Here is a 19,181-nt window from a genome sequence, read left to right on the forward strand (position 1 = left end):
GAAATGGAAGAACCACTTCGTGGACAATGTACAAACTTGGAGGTCTTAGAATATCACGATGCATTATGTGCTGGGATATGAAATCAATTTAAGCTACATTTAAACAAAGTCTAGGAAGAAAAGAGACTAAAAAGAACTAAGATGCCAGGGCTATTTTGAGGATGACAAGAAATCATAGCAAAAGAGGATTACCATGTTCCATTCTGGGACTGCAGGTTAGAGAATTGTGAGTTTTTCAATGAAACTTAACTTTTCCCCCAAATTGTTTCACTGTCAATGCCCTTTTCTTGGTTGCTTCCAATCAAGAGAAGAGAGAGTTAAGGCTTGCATATACAGGCAAGGATTAGGTTTCAGACATTTCAGAGTTAAGTCTCAAGAAAGAAGGGTTACTCTGCCACACACAAATTCCAGTGCACAAATCTGGATCTGAGAGAGTAACGCAGGTGATATAGGGGTGAGGGGGAAGGGACCATAGGAAAGGATGGAGACAATTACAGCAGAAGCGGCTGGTCAGAACACGCCAGGTATTTTCACATTTTATTAGCTACAGTATAGACCCTAGAGCTGCCGCATTCCTCCCCTCCCCCACCCCCCAGGACAGGGTCAGGCTTTCCCAGGAGCCCCTGCCGTTGCCGCCTGCGCCCGCTGAAACTCCTGCTGCAGCTGAGCCAGGGTCTCCCTCTGTTGTTCTGACTGCTGCTCTAGGTCTCGGAGCTGGGATTCATACCGCTTACTGAGGAAGGGCAAAAAAGCAAATGAGAAATTAGCGAGACTTACTCTTGAGGGTGCTGAAGACAAGACTGGTCAGAAACTTGAGCTCTAAGGGGAGTATGAAGAAAAGGGAAGGAGTTGAAGAACCTGCTCAAATGGGGGCTGCTCTGGAGAATGACTCTAGAAAGGTTTCTCAGCACCTTTATTCCCAACAGATCAGGTACATCACAGTGGGGTGGAAGGAAGACTCACATCTCAGCTGTGATGTAGTCCAGCCTTTTCCCCACTGTGGCCCGAGCTTCCCCCAGCTCCTGTTTGACCAACACGGGCCCCAGAAGTTTAAACACCACGTTGGACCCATCCAGCAGGGCCAGTTCCTGGTGGAGGAGTGGGAAAAACATCAGAATCACTTCCAGGACAGGTCCCCCCTCGCCCCACAAATCTCAGTCTCTCACCTCCTTCACGATATTATTTTCTGTTAGTTGTGCCTCTAGTTTCTGCCTCCCTGACATGGATTTACTCAAGTCTGCCGGATGAAAAGGTTTGTTTAGAGACGTCTCATGTGCCACCCGACCACCACAGTCCTGGTAAGAAGGCGGAGCTGAGGAAGCAGGCAAGGATGGGCAGGCGGGACAGGGAATGGGAAGACTACAGAGAAGGGGAAGGAGCCGCAGGCTGGGGCCAGGGGTGGGGCAGAATGCATCATTCCGGTATAGACGGGTTGTAAGCGAATTGCCGCGAGGTCACACCTACCCTGCTCCCTTACCTTTCTGCAGCTGTTGATATTTCTCCACTTCCCCCTGCAGCTTCTTCTGGATTAGCTCAGCCATGGCGGGGACGAAAGCCTGCGGGCAGCGGGAGAGGGGCGCTGGGTCTCACGCTCTGGAAGGTACCCGGGCTCCCCTTTCTGGCCTGCGGAGGTGACAGCCCTCTTGAGAGGCAGCCCCTCGGGGCACCCACTGCAGTCTCTCCTGGTCCGGGATATCGACTCACCCCCAGCCTCAGGGAGTGGCAGAATCCCGAACTCCTCAGCCGAACCGCTCCCCGACTCACGTTCTCACTTCAGTATTGGTGAACCCGGAAGTAAATAGAGAATGCTGGGGAAAGACGGCACCGGAAGCTGTGAACCGGAGCACGCCGGGAAATGTAGTTCTAATATGGTCAATGTGTGGCGTTCTGCTAAAAAGACCAGACGCGGAAGGATTTAAGGCAAGATGGAGAAACCGAGATGGGAAAAGAAACTGCAGGGTTGCCTGGGTCTTGGCCTCGGACTGCCCGTCTTTCATCACTTGGGCATAAGTTGCCGCACTGGGGGCCTCAGTGGGGAGCGCGCCCTCATTAAAGATGGCGCCTAGGAGGCTTCAGACCTGGAACGGCGCTGATTGGATGAGTCTTGGAGGACTTCCGGGAGTTTTCCATCAGACCGTGGGACTGTAGAGAGGAGTTTGCACGTGGATCGTGGTTCGAGTGGGCTAGATGGAGACAGTCCCCAAGCCGGGCAGTAATGTTCCACCCAAGAAGGACAGACTGCAAGCCAAGAAGAAGGTAGGGATCTCCTTGGGGTGGAAGGGAAGTTTTTATTTGCGGGGTTCGAGGGGGGGGGGCGAAGGGCAGCGGAATACGAGGGATCCTGCTCTGCTGGTAGAAACCGCGGCGATACTGGGAGCAAGAGACCACTGGGACAGCGGCCGGAGCTTCTCCAGGTCCCCCTCATAAACGGAAGAGGAGTCGAGAGCTCCGCCCCCAGAAGCCAAAGAGAAATGACACCTCAAAGAAGTTTCGGATCTCCAAGAAGCCCCGAGAACTGAAGAGCCCGGGGCCTCAGCGGACCTTTTCTGGGGTGAGCCTGGGACCTCCCGGGGTGCCGAGGCAAGTCGCCTTGTGCTTTCAGGGTCGGGGGGTTGGGGTCAGTTCGAGCCTGTTTCTTAATTGCGTCCTCCCTGCCGCAGGCCCAGGACCCATTTGCAGGCCCCGCCCCTGTCAATGTGGAGGTGGTTCGGAAGTACTGTCGCATTGACAAATCCAAGGAGGTGAGGGCTAGTCGGAGAGTGGGGAGCGGTTGCAGGAGGGAGTGTCTGGGTGAGTTGAATGGAGGCAGGGCTCTCCGGTGACCCCCACATCCCTTGGTCCTTCTCTCACTCCATCTCTCACCGATGTTTTAGCTACCACATGCGAAGACCAAGACACGAAGCCGACTTGCGGTGGCTGAAGCACAAGAAGAGGAAACAAGTGTCAGAGCTGCTCGATCTGAGCTTCTGCTTGCTGAAGAACCCGGGTGAGTGGACCCTGATGTGGGCCTCCCCAATCCCTGATTTATGGGGCTCTAATTTCTGATTGTGATGCTGGGATACCCACTTCTTATTAGGAAGCTTTAATGCAACTATCACACTCACTTGCAGGTTTCTGGAAGGAGAGGATGGGGAGGACACGGCAAAGATTCGCCAGGCTGACATCGTGGAGGCTGTGGACATTGCAAGTGCAGCCAAAGTGAGTCTGAGAATGGACAAGGGGCCAATGGGTTGGCTGACGGTGCAGAGTAAGACGGGAGTGGGGACTAGGAGAGAAAAGTCCTGAAAGGAACCAACTCTCCTTTTCCTTTTCTTTCTTTTCACTATCCCTTTTTCCAGCATTTTGACTTGAACTTGAGGCAGTTTGGACCCTACAGGCTAAATTACTCTAGAACTGGGAGGTAAGGTTGAATTCCGGTGACTTTAGCCTAGCCCATCTCAGCCGTGGCAGTGCACCTGTGGGTTGTTGGCGTGGGGAGGGTCTTGCTATTTGCTTGCATGTGTGCTAAGCATGTATGGTAACATCTCTCCTCTCACCTGGAGAGGAGGAGCTGGTGTGGGACGGACCCTTGAGTCCGGGCACCCGCCCTACACACACACTTTGTACTGACACCCTGCCTGTCCTCCACCTTCAACAGACACCTGGCTTTTGGAGGACGCCGGGGTCACGTGGCCGCCCTCGACTGGGTAACAAAGAAGCTCATGTGTGAGATCAACGTCATGGAGGCAGTGCGGGACATCCGGTCAGTGGCCTTGGTCAGCGGCCGGGGGGGATGAGACAGCCCGTCACTGATCGACCGACAGCCGGTGGCTCCCTTTCACGTTGCTCCGCTGCCCCGCCCCTCTCAGGTTTCTGCACTCTGAGGCACTGCTCGCCGTCGCCCAGAACCGCTGGCTTCACATTTACGACAACCAGGGCATCGAGCTCCATTGCGTCCGCCGCTGTGACCGGGTCACCCGACTTGAGTTCCTGCCTTTCCACTTCCTCCTGGCCACAGCTGTGAGTGACTGCAGAGTGCAGGGCCTGGATGGCAGCCCTGAGAAGACTGACCCTCCCCTGGGGCCCCAGAAGGCGGAGGACAGAGGGCAATCCGGGCTCCTTCCCTCTCTCTCTCACAGTCAGAGACAGGGTTTTTGACTTACCTGGACGTGTCAGTGGGAAAGATCGTGGCAGCTCTGAATGCGCGGGCTGGACGGCTCAGCGTCATGACTCAGAACCCTTACAACGCCGTCATCCATCTCGGACACAGTAACGGTTGGTGCCTGGCAGAACTTTAACCCTCACCATCCTGTCTTGCTTTTTTTTTTTTTTTTGGCCATGCCACGTGGCTTGTACAATCTTGGTTCCCTGACCGGGGATTGAACTTTGGCCCATAGCAGTGAAAGCTGAGTCCCACCCCCTGGACCAGCAGGGAATGCCCCAGCTTTTCATCTATGCTTTAACGAGTCCCTTCCGGTTGCCCCTCTGCTCCCCTCTTTGGTTACCTCTTGGCCCTGAGTCCCCCTCTTTCGCAGGTTTAATCGCCTCAGCGCCCTATTAGTAACTTCTGCTCTTCTCCTCTGATGCACAGGGACTGTGTCTTTATGGAGCCCAGCCATGAAGGAGCCACTGGTAAAGATTCTCTGTCACCGAGGTGGAGTCCGGGCTGTGGCAGTAGATTCTACAGGCATGTAAGTCAGTTGTTTGGGCCTGAGGTGCTAGGGGGTGGGGCGTGGGGGGTGGCCGGTGTCTCAGTCTGAGAGAAAGTCCTCGAAGGCAGTGTGCCTTTGGGAGCACAGACTCTGCACCCAAGCTGCTTGGGCTTAAATCCTGGTGTTACCCTCTGACCAACCATGTTGGCAGGCATGTTAGGTGGCCTCCATGTACATGGTCTTCACCCTGAGACTGGGGATATGAGTATCTTGCTCAAGGGCCAGAAGATTTTAAGAAGCCTGATAGTAAATATTTTAGGCTTTGTTGGTAACGGCCACAACTGAGTGTTTTATGTAGGTTCTTAAATAACAAGAGGAGAAACAATGGATGGCAAGTCACTAATGAAATGAGAAATTTCAGTATTTGTGTGACAGGTCTACTCTTGGAAAGAACTGGATTCCTGTTTCTATTTGTTTTTCTGCCATGCCATGTGGCATGCAGGATCTTCAGTTTTCCAACCAGGGATGGAACCCGCCCCCCCTTGCATTGGAATTGTAGAGTCCTCACCCCTCTACTGCCAGGGAAATCCATGAATTCCTGCTTTTGAGCGTATAGCACTTTTAGCTTAGTTGAGGTTCAAAGTTAGTGTTCCAAATCATCCAACTCAACTGCAAATGTTTATCTACAGCTGCGAATTTGTGAAGAGGTTTTGGGTATTTTGGGCTTCCCTGGTGGCTCTGATGGTAAAGAATCTGCCTGCAATGCAGGAGACCTGGGTTTGATCCCTTGGTCAGGGAGATCGCTTGGAGAACAGAATGGTTACCCACTCTAGTATTCTCGCCTGGCCGATTCCATGGACAGAGGAGCCCAATGTGCTGCAGTCCATGAGGTCACAGAGAATCAGACACGACTGAGTGACTAACACTTTCACTTTTGAGTATTTTATCTTTGGAAACATCTGTTCACACAGATAGATGATAAGACGGATGGTGCTTGAAATGCTCTGAAGTGATGTCTGTCACTGAGATTGTAGTGTGCTTGGCAGCAGTGTGAAGAGATAAGATGTAGTGTCTGCTTGACCACAATACTGTGCTACCTTAGCATAAAAAGCAGCCACAGAATAAGTAACCAAATGAGTGTAGCTGTGTCCCAGTTCAGTTGAGTCGCTCAGTCGTGTCCGACTCTTTGCGACCCCATGGACTGCAGCACGCCAGGCCTCCCTGTCCATCACCAGCTCTTGGAGTTTACTCAAAACTCATGTCCATTGAGTCGGTGATGTCATCCAACCATCTCATCCTCTGTCGTCCCCTTCTCCTCCTGCCTTCAATCTTTCTCAGCATCAGGGTCTTTTCCAATGAGTCACTTTGCAGCAGGTGGCCAAAGTATTGGCATTTCAGCTGCAGCATCAGTCCTTCCAATGAATACTCAGGACTGATTTCCTTTAGGATGGACTGGTTTGATTTCTTTGCAGTCCAAGGGACTCTCAAGGGTCTTCTCCAACACCAGAGTTCAAAAGCATCAATTCTTCAGCAGTCAGCTTTCTTTATAGTCCAACTCTCACATCCATACATGACCACTAGAAAAACCATAGCCTTGACTAGACTGACCTTTGTTGGCAAAGTAATGTCTCTGCTTTTTAATGTGCTGTCTAGGTTGGTCATAACTTTTCTTCCAAGGAGCAAGTGTCTTTTAATTTCATGGCTGCAGTCACCATCTGCAGTGATTTTGGAGCCCAGAAAAATAGTCTCTCACTGTTTCCACTGTTTCCCTATCTATTTCCCATGAAGTGATGGGACCAGATGTAACATGATCTTAGTTTTCTGAATGTTGAAGTTTAAGCCAACTTTTTCACTCTCATCAAGAGGCTCTTTAGTTCTTCTTTGCTTTCTGCCATAAGGGTGGTGATAGCTACATATCTGAGCTTATTGATATTTCTCCTGCAATCTTGATTCCAGCTTGTGCTTCATCCAGCCCAGCATTTCTCATGATGTACTCTGCATAGAAGTTAAATAAACAGGGCGACAATATACAGCCTTGACGTACTCCTTTTCCTATTTGGAACCAGTCTGTTGTTCCATGTCCAGTTCTAACTGTTGCTTCCTGACCTGCATACAGATTTCTCAAGAGGCAGGTCAGGTGGTCTGGTATTCCCATCTCTTTAAGAATTTTCCACAGTTTGTTGTGGTTCACACAGTCAAAGGCTTTGGCATAGTCAATAAAGCAGAAGGAGATGTTTTTCTGGAACTCTCTATTGTTGTGTCCCAGTATGACTTTATTTATGAAAACTGACACTGGAGTTTTCAAATAATTTTCACGTCTTGAAATATATTTCTTCTGATTTTTTTCCCAACCACTTAAAAATGTGAAAACCATTCTTGTAGGCTCTACAGAAAGTGGTGGGCTGGTTTTGTTGACTCATGGGCTGTAGTTTGCCAAGCTTGGCCTTCAATTAGGAAACTGTTGTAGATGTGAACACCAGTCAAGGTCTTCAGAGGCGCACATGACACCCGGTAGGTGGGGAGTGCTGTTTCATCATCGTCGTCAAAGACAATTGTTCTCTTTAGGTCCGGCTGGTGCTGTGGGGGCTTTGGGGTGGCCGGTCCGCTTTAAATTTCCACCCTTCCGGAGAGACTGTGTGCATTTCCACAGCTGTTTTGTCTGGTTTGTATTGCATGTATGTCTGGATCTGGCAGACTTTCCCACAAGTTCCCACGTGTTTTTCTCCAATTCTTTCATCCATCAGGCATTCATTGGGTGCCAGCTGTAGGCTGGGTTGTGGGGAAGGTTCTGGGGGTATAAGGATGAATCTGTATTTACAAACACAGCTGAGGAGTTGGCGGGCCGGGCGAAACACTCAGGTTCTACTCAGTCGTCTCCCATCACCCCACCTTTACCGTGTCCGTCGCTGGATGCTTCACCCCCACCCACAGCTCCTCCCTGCCTGCTCCCTTTCTGCCATATTGCCCTCACCCAGAAGATGACTTCTTGGACGCTAGCTGTCCCTATAGCTTCATGTTCTTCAGCCATCAGTCATGGCAGACGCAGAATCACTGTTGGCTGAGTGCTCCTCGGGAGCCCAGGCCCTGCTGGTGGCTTTGGCTGCATTGCCCCATGACTGCTCACGACCTGTGAAGTCCTGGCTGCTTTTCCCCTCCAGGGTCTGCTGCTTGCCATCTCACAGTTCCAGCCTCTGGTTCTTCCTTCTTTTAGTGTGTCCTGTCAGAATACATTTTCCCATATGGCTTGCTTCCTCGTATACCACCGTTCAGGAAATCAGGACGCAGAAGCCCAGTAGCTGTCAGCTAAGGAAAGCCCGCTGACTGCTCAGGCCCCCAGGACCCCCTGGTTGTGTCTTTTGTGGATCAGTGGTTTGGTTCTGCCCTTTTACTCCAGGTCTGTGCCAGTCTGGCTCTAGGAGAGTGGGGGGCCTCTTCCAGGGCCTTCTGCCTTCTGCGGGCCCCTGGCCCTGAGCTGGACTTGGCCTTCCCTGGGCTGTCTGGGTCAGCTGCTTCTGCTCAAGGCTCCGTCAGTTGTTCACAGAGGTTTGGCCAACAGCCCAATGCCAAACAGCTCTGGTCCTTGACTTTGGGCCCACCCGTGTAGCTCTGGTCCTCCTCAGGGCTGCCTCGGACCAGCCACGGGCTCCAGAGATGCCACGGGCTGTCATCCTCAGCAGGCTTCCTGGAAGCTTGCATTAGGATTGGACTGGACCCTCAAGAGTTGATCTGTTTCTTGCAAGTTCAGTAGGATGGTGGCATGGCCTGGATGCCCATCTGGCTACCAGGTGGGTGTCTGCGCAGAGGCTCCCAGAGGTGGATGTGGGGGGCAGGAGCCAGCAGGTGCCCTTGAGTTGTTGGCCCAGTGAAGGCTGTGACCTGTGTCCCAGGAGCCCTCAGCAAGTCCTGGTTTGTGCTCATGACCTCTCCCTCGGGTGGAGCTGGGCCCTATCTGTCTTGTCAGGACAGGTATCCAGCTGGGCCTTGCATCAGTCCCATCGCAGGCCAAGTCTCTGCTCAGAGGAGCGCCTTAGTGTTTTCTTCCTGGGCTCACAGTCAAGGTTAAAATATGAGTCTTCAGGTTCTGGCAAACAGACATGCCCTGACCTGGTGGCCGCCCTTCAGCATCTCTGAGCAACGTGAACATCCATAGAAACTCCAGCCTCTGAAAGTAAATGTCTTAAGCGGTACACACATCCTTAAGCGGATTTTTGACAATTTTTTTTTTTTTTAATTTGGCTGTATCGGGTCTTAGCTGCATCACATAGGACCTTTCTAGTTGTACCGAGCAGGCTTGATTGCTCCATGGTATGTGGGATCTTAGTTCCCAGACCAAGGATCGAATGTGTCCTCTGCATTACAAGGCAGATTCTTAACCACTGGGCCACCAGGCAAGTCCCTTTCTTGAGAGGATCTGGTCACCAGCCTTGCCCTTCCTCCTTCTAGCAAAAGGGGCCCTCTAGCGCATAACTTCCTTGCTTTCTAAGGTTTTCTCAGGTCCACGCAGTCTCCACCTTGTAGCCTGTCACTGCCAGAGAGCCACTTTGGGGACTGTTGGTCTCCCATCTGACCTTCAGGAGCCTCTGCAGTTTGTCCCCTCCTGGCCATAGTCCACCAGCCAGGAAAACAAACTCATTTCCATCTTCCTGTCTCTAGTGTCTGTTGTCCATTTATTTAAACCTGCTGTACATCTCTGTTTCTTGTGCTTTTTTAAAGTGAATTTCATTTAAACCTTTTGTTTTCGGCTCCCCTGGAGAAGGAAATGGCAACCCACTCCAGTATTCTTGCCTGGGAAATCCCATGGATGGAGGTGCCTGGTGGCCTGTAGGACTGAGCGACTTCACTTTCATTTAAACCTTTCTCAGTTTTCAGCTACAACCTTCAAATTGCTCCTGTGCTTTCTATTTTTATTTATCCTTGCCCATGCTGGGTCTTCACTGCTGCGTGGGCTCTTCTCTAGTTGCGGTGAGCAGGCTTCTCATTCGGCGGTTTCTCTTGCGGACCATGGGCTTCAGGGCACGAGGGTCTCAGTAACTGGGGCATGTGGGCTCAACTCCCAGGTTCCAGAGCACAGGCTCAGGAGTTGTGGCGCACAGGCCCAGCTGCTCCGCGGCATGTGGGATCTTCCCAGATCAGGGTTGAACCCTTGTCTCCTGCATCGGCAGGGAGATTCTCCAGCATTGAGCCACCAGGGAAGCCCTCGTGTGCTTTCCTCACTTGATCTTAGCCAAAAGGCCGAGAAGCAATCCTCTTGTGCTTTCTTGAGTATTACCTAGAATGGCTCAAGTCCCACAGAGCCCTCCCTGGCCACTGCCGTCCCCCTCTCCCTCTGCTGACCGCTGGGCTGCCTGTCTGTGTGGTGCGACCTTACACCTGAGTGTAGACTGTCACATGCATCCTCCCTTTCATGCACATGTGGTGGGAAAGACAGTAAAGACACAGCTCTAACTTGAATTCTAGCTCCACCACTCACCCCAATCCTTTCTTTGAGCTTCAGTTTCCTCTCTGTAAAAGGGAAATGAAAAGAGGCGCGTAGTGGTAAGTGGTCCCGTCTTTATCAGTCTTCTCCCCCAGCAGACCTGATGCTTCATGCTGTGATTAACTTCCCCCTCTCACCCCCAGGCACATGGCCACCTCTGGCCTGGACCACCAGCTGAAGCTCTTTGACCTGCGAGGGACGTTCCAGCCTCTGAGCACTCGGACCCTGCCCCAGGGAGCGGGGCACCTGGCCTTCTCCCAGCGGGGACTGCTGGCGGCGGGAATGGGCGACGTGGTCAACATATGGGCAGGACAGCGCAAAGCCAGCCCTCCTTCCCTGGAGCAGCCCTACCTTACGCACCGGCTCTCGGGCCACGTGCACGGCCTTCAGTTCTGCCCCTATGAGGATGTGCTGGGGGTGGGGCACAGCGGGGGCATCACCAGCATGCTGGTCCCTGGTGAGCAGGCAGGGCTGGGCCTCCAAGTGGTGACCTCGCGATGGAGGCTCTTGTGGGCCGGACCCTGAGACAGTTGGGGGCACAGGGCCCCGTCAGGCTGGAGCAGGTTCCTGTTATAGTTCCATGTGCCCCCTCTCCCTCCAGGGGCTGCCGAACCCAACTTCGATGGCCTGGAGAGTAACCCATACAGGAGCCGGAAGCAGCGGCAGGAGTGGGAGGTGAAGGCGCTGCTAGAGAAGGTGAGGACGCGCCTGCGCCCCCGTGGGCTGGGGCGGGGGTCTTAGGAAGAGAGAGTTTCAGCAGCGCCTCTGCTTTCCGTCCCTCTGGTGTCACCTTCCTGTGGCTCCTTACCCGTCCCTGTTCTTTTGTGTTGCATCCAGGTGCCCGCCGAGCTCATCTGTCTAGATCCACGAGCCCTGGCAGAGGTCGATGTCATCTCTTTGGAGCAGGCAAAGAAGGAACGGGCAGAGAGGCTGGTACAGAGCGGGGTCCCGAGGGCCTGGGTGCCCCTCACCTGCGCGTCCCGTCCCCGCCGCGTCCTCAGCAGCACAGCTCCCTGCCTCGGAGGCTGCTGCAGCTTTCACTCCCCTCCCCTCCCTCAGGGCTACGATCCCGACGCCAGGGCTCCCTTCCAGCCAAAGCCGAAGCAGAAGGGCCGCAGCTCAACCGCGAGTCTGGTGAAGAGGAAGAGGAAGGTCATGGATCAGGAGCACAGGGTGAGCGGGCACCGGGGGCGGGCCGGGCGTCCCACGGGCAGCGCCCTCCTGCTGGCCCCGCTGGCCTCACCCGCCTGCTGCTTCTCACCTGTCTCTCCCCACCCAGGACAAGGTCCGCCAGAGCCTGGAGCAGCAGCCGCAGAAGCAAGAGGCCAAGCCCACAGGGGCCCGGCCGTCGGCCCTGGACAGATTTGTGCGCTGAGTCAGGCTCCTGGGCCCAGAAGAAACATTCTCTCCCCACGCCCACCTGTGGGGAATGACCCGTCCTTGGAATGAGGAGGGAGCAGGGAGCCCCCTTCCTCCTGGGTTGGACAGCTGGTTCCTGGGGTGGGGAGTGAAGGTGAAGTCGCTCAGTCGTGTGCGACTCTTTGCAACCCTGTGGACTGTAGCCTACCAGGCTCCTCCAGCCGTGGGATTCTCCAGGCAAGAATACTGGAGTTGGGGTGGGGGGTGGTCGGTATTAAAAAGGAACGTGGACTTTTGGATACCATGTCTTGATCATCCCGTGAACCTGTCCCCTGCCCGCGTGCACCCTGGGGCTGCTCTCGGATGTGAGGGGCTATGTCTCCCCTCTGGCCGCATCCGTCTTGACCGGCTCCCTAAGGCCTTCCTCCAGGGAGAGGTGTGCTCCAAGTCCCTGGAGATGGCCTTCCCCACCAGCAGGCTCTGGTAGCCTCTGGGTTTCCCAGGAGAGTCCTGGACCACACTGTACTCAAAGAGCAAAAGAGACAAGTTTATTGAGGGGCCTGTGCCCCTCCCCTGACGTGGCTGGAGAGAACAAGCCAGTGAGTGCGGTTCTTCCTGACGACCATCTCAGGGGCTGGCAGGCCAGGCAGCCCCCTAGGTCCCTCCTGTGTCCCTCAGTCTTCAGTGACAGCCCGAGCACCTGTGTGGAGCAGCTTGCTCAGCTGCAGCCAACCGCTCCTGCTTTGAGCCTGGGAGAAAGAAGGTGGCGGGGTGCTGGCTGGACCCTCCATTGCACACCCCTCTCCTGGGCCCCCAGGCCCTCTCAGCTGTGAAGCCAGGCTATTAACCGGCATCGGAGGATGCCCAGGACCCCCTGGAGCCAGGAGCAGAAGGGTACAGTTCTTTCCCCATCAGAGCCACCTACTAGCTTCCAGGCTTCCTGCATCTCCCAGGGGTCCAACTTATGGGATGTCAGCAGGAATTTCCCATAGCAGCACCGATCCAGGGGGTAGTGGGTGGCACCAGCCAGCTTGACAGAGTGGGTTGGGGCAAGGCCTCCTCGGCGGGCACTTAACCCCACAAAGACGTCCTCCAGGGGTAGAGGGGGTGCCCGGCTGGCCACCTTCAGGATGAGCTGCACAGCAGAAGCTGATAGCACATAGCCCGTGCCTGAGGCATAGGGGGGGAAGGGACCCCAGGAGGGAGGCCACTGCTCCTCCGATACCTGGTGCTTACCTCCCGGTGACCGAGAGGGGTGCACCCGCCAATGCACGCGACCCAAGTACAAGAGAGGCACTGGCTGGCTCCCCAAAGTGGGGCTTCCGTCCCACTTCGCATCTCCAGCCTCTGCCTTTCTCGGGGGCCCCACGCCCGTCTCCCATTGCTCCCAGCGGCCTCCCCGCCTGACCAGCTCCGACACCAGTTCGGGGACGTTGACGAACACATCATCGTCGGTCTTGAGGATGTACCGGGCCGTGGGGCAGTGTCTGTCGGCCCAGCTCAGCCCGCTGAGGGTCTTGAGGGTGAGGTTGCGGTAGGAGTCCTGGAAGGCCGCCTGCATGATGTCCCCGTGGGCCGCCGACTCCCACACCAGGTCGCTCCCGCGCGACCCCCAGCCGGGCTCTCCCAGCAGGAAAACAGTCTGCACCCTGAGCCCGCGGGCCTCGCGCAGGCGGCCCCAGGAGGCCCGGATGGCATTTCTTTGGTTCAGGTTGTCCGGGGCGGTGCACACCAGGATCAGCAGGAAGGGAGGGGGGCCGGGCGCACTGCACGCCGCCTCGTTGGGGATCAGGAGGCGGGGCAGGGCCAGGGGCGGCCCGGGCGAGGCCGGGCCGGGGAGCAAGGAGGCCAGGGAGAGGCTCAGCAGCTCCTCCCCAAGGCCGGAGGGCCCAAAGAGGGTCCAGACGAGCAGGAGCAGCAGGGCGGCCAGGAGCAGGCGCCGGGAGAGGCCGGGGCGCATGGTGCGGCGCGGCCAGAGGGCACCTGGGGGGAGAGACCCGGCGCGGTTAGAGGACGCGGAGCGCGGCTCAGTCAACGGCCTGCATTAGGCCACGCCCGGGAAGGGGCGGCGGCCGGTGCCGGCGCCCCAAGCTGCCCTCGCGGCGGGGCCCGCGGGGACGTTACCTGGTCGGCGCGGCCGCCGAGGCCCGGCTCCATGGCCGGCCGTCTCCGCTGGCCGCCCCTCCCTGCCGGAAGGCGTGGCGTGCGCGGCCCCCGCCGGAAGCTCCGCGGCTGCGCGCTCGGCGGCACACACACCGGAGAGCGGGGGAGGCGCCAGGGAGTCTTTGCCCCAAACGGGAAGCAGGGTTGGATCGGCGGGCCTCGGCCACAGCGGCTGGACGCTGTGCGGCCGGCGCCTCCCCCCACCCACCCCCGCGCGCCGGGGCTCAACGTTTCCGGGTCACCACCACCAGCGTCTCCAGCCTTCGGATACTCACCTAACCGGCCGCTGGCTCGGCTCAGCTACCTGCGCAAGCCCCAACACCCCGCCAGCCAGCAAGGGGGAGCCGGGCCTCGGGAAGTCTGAGGGCGCCCCCTCGAGGGTGAATATGCGGCTCCTCCCTCTAGCCACCTGGAGAGGGGCACCAACAGGTAAAAGGTTGCTTCCGGTAATGGGGCGTGGCAACAGCACAGCTTTAATCACGACCAAGAGTGTTGGGAGTTCCCTCGAATATACCTGTCAACGCAGGGGACACAGATCCCACCCCAGGTCCCGGAATGCCGCATGCCCTAGGGCAGCTGAGCCCAGGGGCCACCACTATGGCGCCTACACACTACCGTGCCGCGGAGCGTGTGCTCTGCAAGGAGCAGCCACGCTCACAACTAGAGAGAGGCCGAGCGCAGCAAACGGAACAGAGAGACCAAGACAAGCTCTGGGCAGCTGAGGGGGGACATCAAGCAACTGTGAAAAATGACCAACAGGGCCCAGTGTGAAAGCATATTCCCTATTAGAGTTTCCAGAAAAACGCAAAGAACCACAAGAGAAGGAAGCCGTAACTGTATAAACTATTTATTCACACAGCACCCACACATTATTTCTTCTTGGACACACCCACAGTGCGACCACGGCGGCCTGTGGTCTTGGTGTGCTGGCCTCGAACACGGAGTCTGCAGGGAGAAAAGACAAAGGTTACTCACCACTCCAAGCAAAGATCTGGGAAAAGACGGCATGAGAGTCCCTTGGGAGTCTAAGGACAGACAAACGGGCCCCCACTCACCCCCAGAAGTGGCGCAGCCCCCTGTGGGCCCGAATCTTCTTCAGGCGCTCCAGGTCTTCGCGGAGTTTATTGTCTAGACCGTTGGCCAGGACCTGCACAGACCGGAGACAGTGAGGGATGGCTGTTCTCCACCCTGGTCTCTAGGGCTAGTTCCAACCAGAGAACCTGCTTTTCTCTCAGCTCTCCCCTCTCCACACACACACCTGGCTGTATTTTCCGTCCTTCACGTCCTTCTGTCTGTTTAAGAACCAGTCTGGGATCTTGTATTGGCGTGGATTCTGCATAATGGTGATCACACGTTCCACCTGGCAGGCGGGACGAGGGTCAGGTTCAGACAGCCCCATCTCCAGGCAGGCCCACCTCCAGCCCCCTCCCTGTCCTCACCTCGTCCTCAGTGAGCTCTCCTGCCCTCTTGGTGAGGTCGATGTCCGCTTTCCTCAACACCACATGAGCGTATCTTCGTCCCACACCCTGAGGAGAGGTTTTAGAGTTGTGTGAATCTGACCTTTTGGGTTTCCTCTATAGACCCATGATTCAAAAAGCACACAAAAGTAGGGTCCAAAATAACTTATACTCTTCCAGATACAAAGCCTAATCATTAAAGGGAAAATAAAGTTTTGATACCCCCTGAAAGCTGCAGCACCCAACAGTGGCACCTTCTCATTTCTACACTGTGGAGAGGAAATTGATGCCTCGCAGTCAATGGAGCATCAAGGCAACAAGATCAAGGTTCTCTGAATTAACGGTTAAGGGATAGATAACATTGTTAGTTGCTCGTGATGTCAAAGGGCAACAAGCCACGATCCTTTGGGCAGGTCACTGCATCCCTATGATCAAAATAAACACTGAAACCAGTGGCATTCTAACACTACCAATACCAGCAAGGTGCTCCCTGTGACCTGAACTCACGAGCCAAACAGATTTGGAAAGACTGTGCTGGGCTGAATAGTGTTCCACCAAATTTCTGTTTATTTGGAACGTCAAAATATGGCTTTGGTTAGAAATAGTTAAATCCAATGACTGGTATTCTTATAAAAGGAGAAGACACAGACAGGCAAGAAGGCCATGTGGTAAGGTGAAACACTAGAATGATGCAGCTGCCAAGACAAGGAAACCAAGGATGTTTGGCATACAGAACTGAGAGTAAACCAAGAGATTCTCTTGTTTTAAGTCAACAAATCTGTGTCACAAAGGTCCCAGGAAATTGGATTTCCTCTCTGTAAGAAAGTGACCTGGAGGTCAAATTACCAAGTTGATTGAGAAGAAAGTAAGATCTAAGTGTCTCTCTGGCCCAGCAGCGTCCAACTCTTTGCAACCCTGTGGGCGGTAGCACACCAGGCCTCCCTGCCCCGCACCACCTCCCAGAATTTGCCCAACTTCATGTTCACTGCATCGGTGATGCTGTCCAGCCATCTCACGTCTGATGCCCTCTTCTGTCCTCAATCTTTCCCAGCATCAGATTACCAAAATACTGGAGCTTCAACATTAGTCCTTCCAGTGAATATTCAGGGTTGACCTCCTGACTGGTTTGATCTCCCTGCTGTCCAAGGGATTTTCAGGAGTCCCTTGGATGCATCAATATTTTCTCCCTCCTATTTTTTAGTGTTTAGAACTTTCGCTAAACAGCTTTTTTAAAAAGTTGCTGTCAAGCTTTTTGAAAGCCCTGTCCAGTCATTGTGACTAGCTCCAACCATGTTTCCAAACAATGCAGATGACCAGTTAACATCCTGCTTTAGAGGAAGGGCAGTCCAACCTGGGGGTGGTGGCTGAGTAGCAACCTTAAGGAGTATTCATAGCAGAAGTGTACAAACAAAAAGAAGGGATCATGGCATAAAAAAATCTTGCAGATGTGTTACCTTAGTAAATACCGTTTTCTGCTTATGTCACCTTTGATACGTCAAAGTTAATTCCCCAATTAACTTTGCTCCTACTCAGCCACCACCCCCAGCACTCCCTTCCAACTTCTAAGTATTACTTAACCCCACATTCCAAATCATTAACAAAAGACCAGGTACCTCTAAGCTTTGGCTGTCTCACCAGAGAAGAGCCAGCAAAAGCTGAAACACAGCAAAACCCCAAGTAACTGTATCTCTAGAATAATCTTTCCCAGTGATAAGCAGGGCATGAGGTTCCCTAATAGATTCTTATCAAAATACTCATTAAGTACTGGAAACTGCTTTCAAAATCTGTTTTAAGTTTAAGATATATACTTAAGGTAACAAATGGGAAACTAGTTAATTTCAAAGAAGCAGAGAGAAAGGGTTTAATAGAAGCATCCTATCAACCACACATCTTTTTTTTTTTTACTTTTTTTACTATCTGACCTAAGCATTCTAGCAATCTTTAAAAACAGAAGCAACCTCAGAGATACAGCAGGTTCAGTTCCAGACCACACCCAACAACACTGAAATAAAGAGTACTCTTGCCTGGAAAATCCCACGGATGGAGGAGCCTGGAAGGCTGCAGTCCATGGAGTCACTGAGGGTCGGAGACAACTGAGGGACTTGACTTTCACTTTTCACTTTCATGCATTGGAGAAGGGAATGGCAACCCACTCCAGTGTTCTTGCCTGGAGAATCCCAGGGACAGGGGAGCCTGGTGGGCTGCCGTCTATGGGGTCGCACAGAGTCGGGCACAGAGTCGGACACGACTGAAGTGACTTAGCAGCACATGGTATTTTGGTTTCCCAGCACGTGTAGTTACATAATCTATTCAGTGCGCAACAGCCTCTTAAAATCTATACACACCTTAATCAAGACACTTTATTACTATGAAGTACTAACCATCATCTGAACTTTAAGCAAGTCTAAATCTTTTTTGCAATAGTAACAAAGGTCACTGATCACAGATAAGTGTAACAAATACACCAGTAAAAACTTTTAAAGTATTTCATCAAAATGTGACAGACACACCATGTGAGCAAATGTGGGAGAACTGTCTTAAGAGCTGCCACAAAAACACAGTATCTGCAAAGTCCCATAAAATGTGAGCCCGAACTGTATTTTTCACTGCCTTACTAGTCTCACAGAAAAAGATGAAAAGACGAAACGTACTATTTAAGAATGAAAGCTGTGCTCCTTGAATTACAGAATGAAAAAGTAACTGTGACAAATCTCACCAAGAAAAGCTGATATTGATTTGCTGTTTTAAACAATCTATAAAATACTTATCATAGTGTCTTCTGGGGTTCTAAGAAAAGCCTATCCTTGGCTCCAAGAAGTGTAAACATACTGGCAAAAAACATTTGGTCATTTCCACAATTTTATCTTTTTAAAGGATAACATCACTATCTGGAAGGCTGGGAGTTCATTAGGTTAAGGGAGATAGCCAAGCTTGCATTCACTGACAACTATAGGCTTCTTCATACTTGTGATCTCTTGGCATTTCCACTTATCCTTCAAATGGTACAATTATGTAACTTCCCCATTCCCTAGGTGAAATCTCTTGGTTTGACCTGAGAGGACTCTTTGGCTTTTCTCACTTACCTTTTGGGACAAATGGGGCAAGCGGTTAAGTGGACTAACTGCTCTCTTAATCATTCTTTTTTTTTTTTAACCTAGCAGACAAGGTCATCTGGTTGGAACTCCCTCAACCTGCCTCACTTTCAGCTCAGGTGTTGACAACTCAAGTTTCACCTATAGTCTCTAGTCCTTACCCTGCGTGTCTTAGTCGCTCAGTGGTGTCTGATTCTGTACGACCCCATGGACTGTTGCCCCACCAGGCTCCTCTGTCCATTGGAATTCTCTAGGCAAGAATTCTGGAGGAGATTCTCCAGGGGATCTTCCCAACCCCAAGGATCAAACCCTGGTCTCCCGTATTGCAGACAGATTCGTTTACCGTCTGAGCCACCAAGGAAGCCATCAGTCCTTACCCTACTTTACCTTAATTGCAGTGATGGCAAAGGCAATTTTCCGCCGCCCATCGATGTTGGTGTTGAGTACTCGCAAGATGTGCTGGAACTTCTCAGGAATTACTAGAGACTGATAAGAGATTGAGGGAGAAATCAGACACAGTGAACTACTATCAAACCGTAACCTCAAACACGAACGCTAAGCTTGTCACACAGGGAGCAAGAAACCCCCGTCAGGTCTTCACGACACAACAAACTCCTGAGTCCTGCAGACAGCAGGAACATGAAGTGTTCAGCCCTGGGAAAACGCAACCTCGGGGAAGAAGCGTGTCTCCTACCCTTGCCCCAAGTACACTCTGAGTGCCGGAGACACAGGTCCCCACACACGCCCAAACCGTTCTAGTGCCCGGAGAGGGACGTCCTCTGGCCCTAGTCCCCAGAACTGGATGCCTTTAGTTGTCCTTTTCCAGAAGCGGTATCCGAGGCTCCACCCAGAAAGTTGCGGGCCCCCAAGACAAGACATTTTCAACCCTCTGACAGCAAGACCTTCCCTGCCCCGGTCCCGATGTTGCTAGATCCCCGCAAGGATTGTACTCTTACCATGGCGGCGGCCCCAGCGGCGGCGTGTAGGCCTCCAGTGGAAGAGA

General features: G+C 53.4%; 4 protein-coding genes across 6 annotated transcripts; 1 reads left to right on the forward strand and 3 right to left on the reverse strand.

Annotated features, from left to right (window-relative positions):
• On the reverse strand, positions 508-1,815 carry PFDN6 (prefoldin subunit 6). Of its 2 annotated transcripts, none has more exons than XM_005696221.3 (5): positions 1,705-1,815; positions 1,478-1,556; positions 1,167-1,237; positions 964-1,088; positions 508-733 (listed from the first exon to the last, which is right to left on the reverse strand). In XM_005696221.3, exons 2-5 carry the CDS (start codon positions 1,539-1,541, stop codon positions 604-606), a joined length of 390 nt encoding a protein of 129 aa, XP_005696278.1. In that variant the 5' UTR covers positions 1,542-1,556; positions 1,705-1,815; the 3' UTR covers positions 508-603. The 2 variants fall into 2 exon arrangements, with proteins under 2 accessions (XP_005696278.1, XP_005696279.1); XM_005696222.3 differs by having other exon boundaries at positions 1,478-1,623; positions 1,705-1,814.
• On the forward strand, positions 2,099-11,765 carry WDR46 (WD repeat domain 46). Its single transcript, XM_018038583.1, has 15 exons — positions 2,099-2,256; positions 2,357-2,551; positions 2,661-2,741; positions 2,874-2,986; positions 3,111-3,198; positions 3,339-3,400; positions 3,638-3,742; positions 3,849-3,999; positions 4,119-4,254; positions 4,571-4,670; positions 10,251-10,564; positions 10,709-10,803; positions 10,945-11,040; positions 11,167-11,280; positions 11,387-11,765. Exons 1-15 carry the CDS (start codon positions 2,188-2,190, stop codon positions 11,480-11,482), a joined length of 1,815 nt encoding a protein of 604 aa, XP_017894072.1. The 5' UTR covers positions 2,099-2,187; the 3' UTR covers positions 11,483-11,765.
• Positions 11,993-14,118, reverse strand: B3GALT4 (beta-1,3-galactosyltransferase 4). Of its 2 annotated transcripts, none has more exons than XM_018038589.1 (2): positions 13,905-14,118; positions 11,993-13,449 (listed from the first exon to the last, which is right to left on the reverse strand). In XM_018038589.1, exon 2 carries the CDS (start codon positions 13,424-13,426, stop codon positions 12,290-12,292), a length of 1,137 nt encoding a protein of 378 aa, XP_017894078.1. In that variant the 5' UTR covers positions 13,427-13,449; positions 13,905-14,118; the 3' UTR covers positions 11,993-12,289. The 2 variants fall into 2 exon arrangements, with proteins under 2 accessions (XP_017894078.1, XP_017894077.1); XM_018038588.1 differs by lacking the exon at positions 13,905-14,118 and adding an exon at positions 13,591-13,864.
• On the reverse strand, positions 14,461-19,161 carry RPS18 (ribosomal protein S18). The gene is made up of 6 exons (NM_001285639.1): positions 19,135-19,161; positions 18,566-18,664; positions 15,069-15,155; positions 14,888-14,989; positions 14,685-14,776; positions 14,461-14,574 (listed from the first exon to the last, which is right to left on the reverse strand). Exons 1-6 carry the CDS (start codon positions 19,135-19,137, stop codon positions 14,499-14,501), a joined length of 459 nt encoding a protein of 152 aa, NP_001272568.1. The 5' UTR covers positions 19,138-19,161; the 3' UTR covers positions 14,461-14,498.

The sequence above is a fragment of the Capra hircus genome, chromosome 23 (assembly GCF_001704415.2).
Source record: "Capra hircus breed San Clemente chromosome 23, ASM170441v1, whole genome shotgun sequence".
NCBI lineage: Eukaryota > Metazoa > Chordata > Mammalia > Artiodactyla > Bovidae > Capra > Capra hircus.

What these genes read in the sequence shown, in the direction of transcription:
- RPS18 (NM_001285639.1), bottom strand. An exon ending in GAGAGCTCACTGAGGACGAG is followed by an intron (nt 14,990 to 15,068) that starts GTGAGGACAGGG and finishes CCCGCCTGCCAG; the next exon opens with GTGGAACGTGTGATCACCAT. An exon ending in AGGACGGAAAATACAGCCAG is followed by an intron (nt 14,777 to 14,887) that starts GTGTGTGTGTGG and finishes CGGTCTGTGCAG; the next exon opens with GTCCTGGCCAACGGTCTAGA.
- WDR46 (XM_018038583.1), top strand. Translation starts at nt 2,188, where the DNA reads ATGGAGACAGTCCCCAAGCCGGGCAGTAATGTTCCACCCAAGAAGGAC. An exon ending in GAGGCAGTGCGGGACATCCG is followed by an intron (nt 3,743 to 3,848) that starts GTCAGTGGCCTT and finishes CGCCCCTCTCAG; the next exon opens with GTTTCTGCACTCTGAGGCAC. An exon ending in ACTTCCTCCTGGCCACAGCT is followed by an intron (nt 4,000 to 4,118) that starts GTGAGTGACTGC and finishes TCTCTCTCACAG; the next exon opens with TCAGAGACAGGGTTTTTGAC.
- PFDN6 (XM_005696221.3), bottom strand. Translation starts at nt 1,541, where the DNA reads ATGGCTGAGCTAATCCAGAAGAAGCTGCAGGGGGAAGTGGAGAAATAT. An exon ending in ATATCAACAGCTGCAGAAAG is followed by an intron (nt 1,238 to 1,477) that starts GTAAGGGAGCAG and finishes TTCATCCGGCAG; the next exon opens with ACTTGAGTAAATCCATGTCA. An exon ending in AAAATAATATCGTGAAGGAG is followed by an intron (nt 1,089 to 1,166) that starts GTGAGAGACTGA and finishes CTCCTCCACCAG; the next exon opens with GAACTGGCCCTGCTGGATGG.
- B3GALT4 (XM_018038589.1), bottom strand. Translation starts at nt 13,426, where the DNA reads ATGCGCCCCGGCCTCTCCCGGCGCCTGCTCCTGGCCGCCCTGCTGCTC.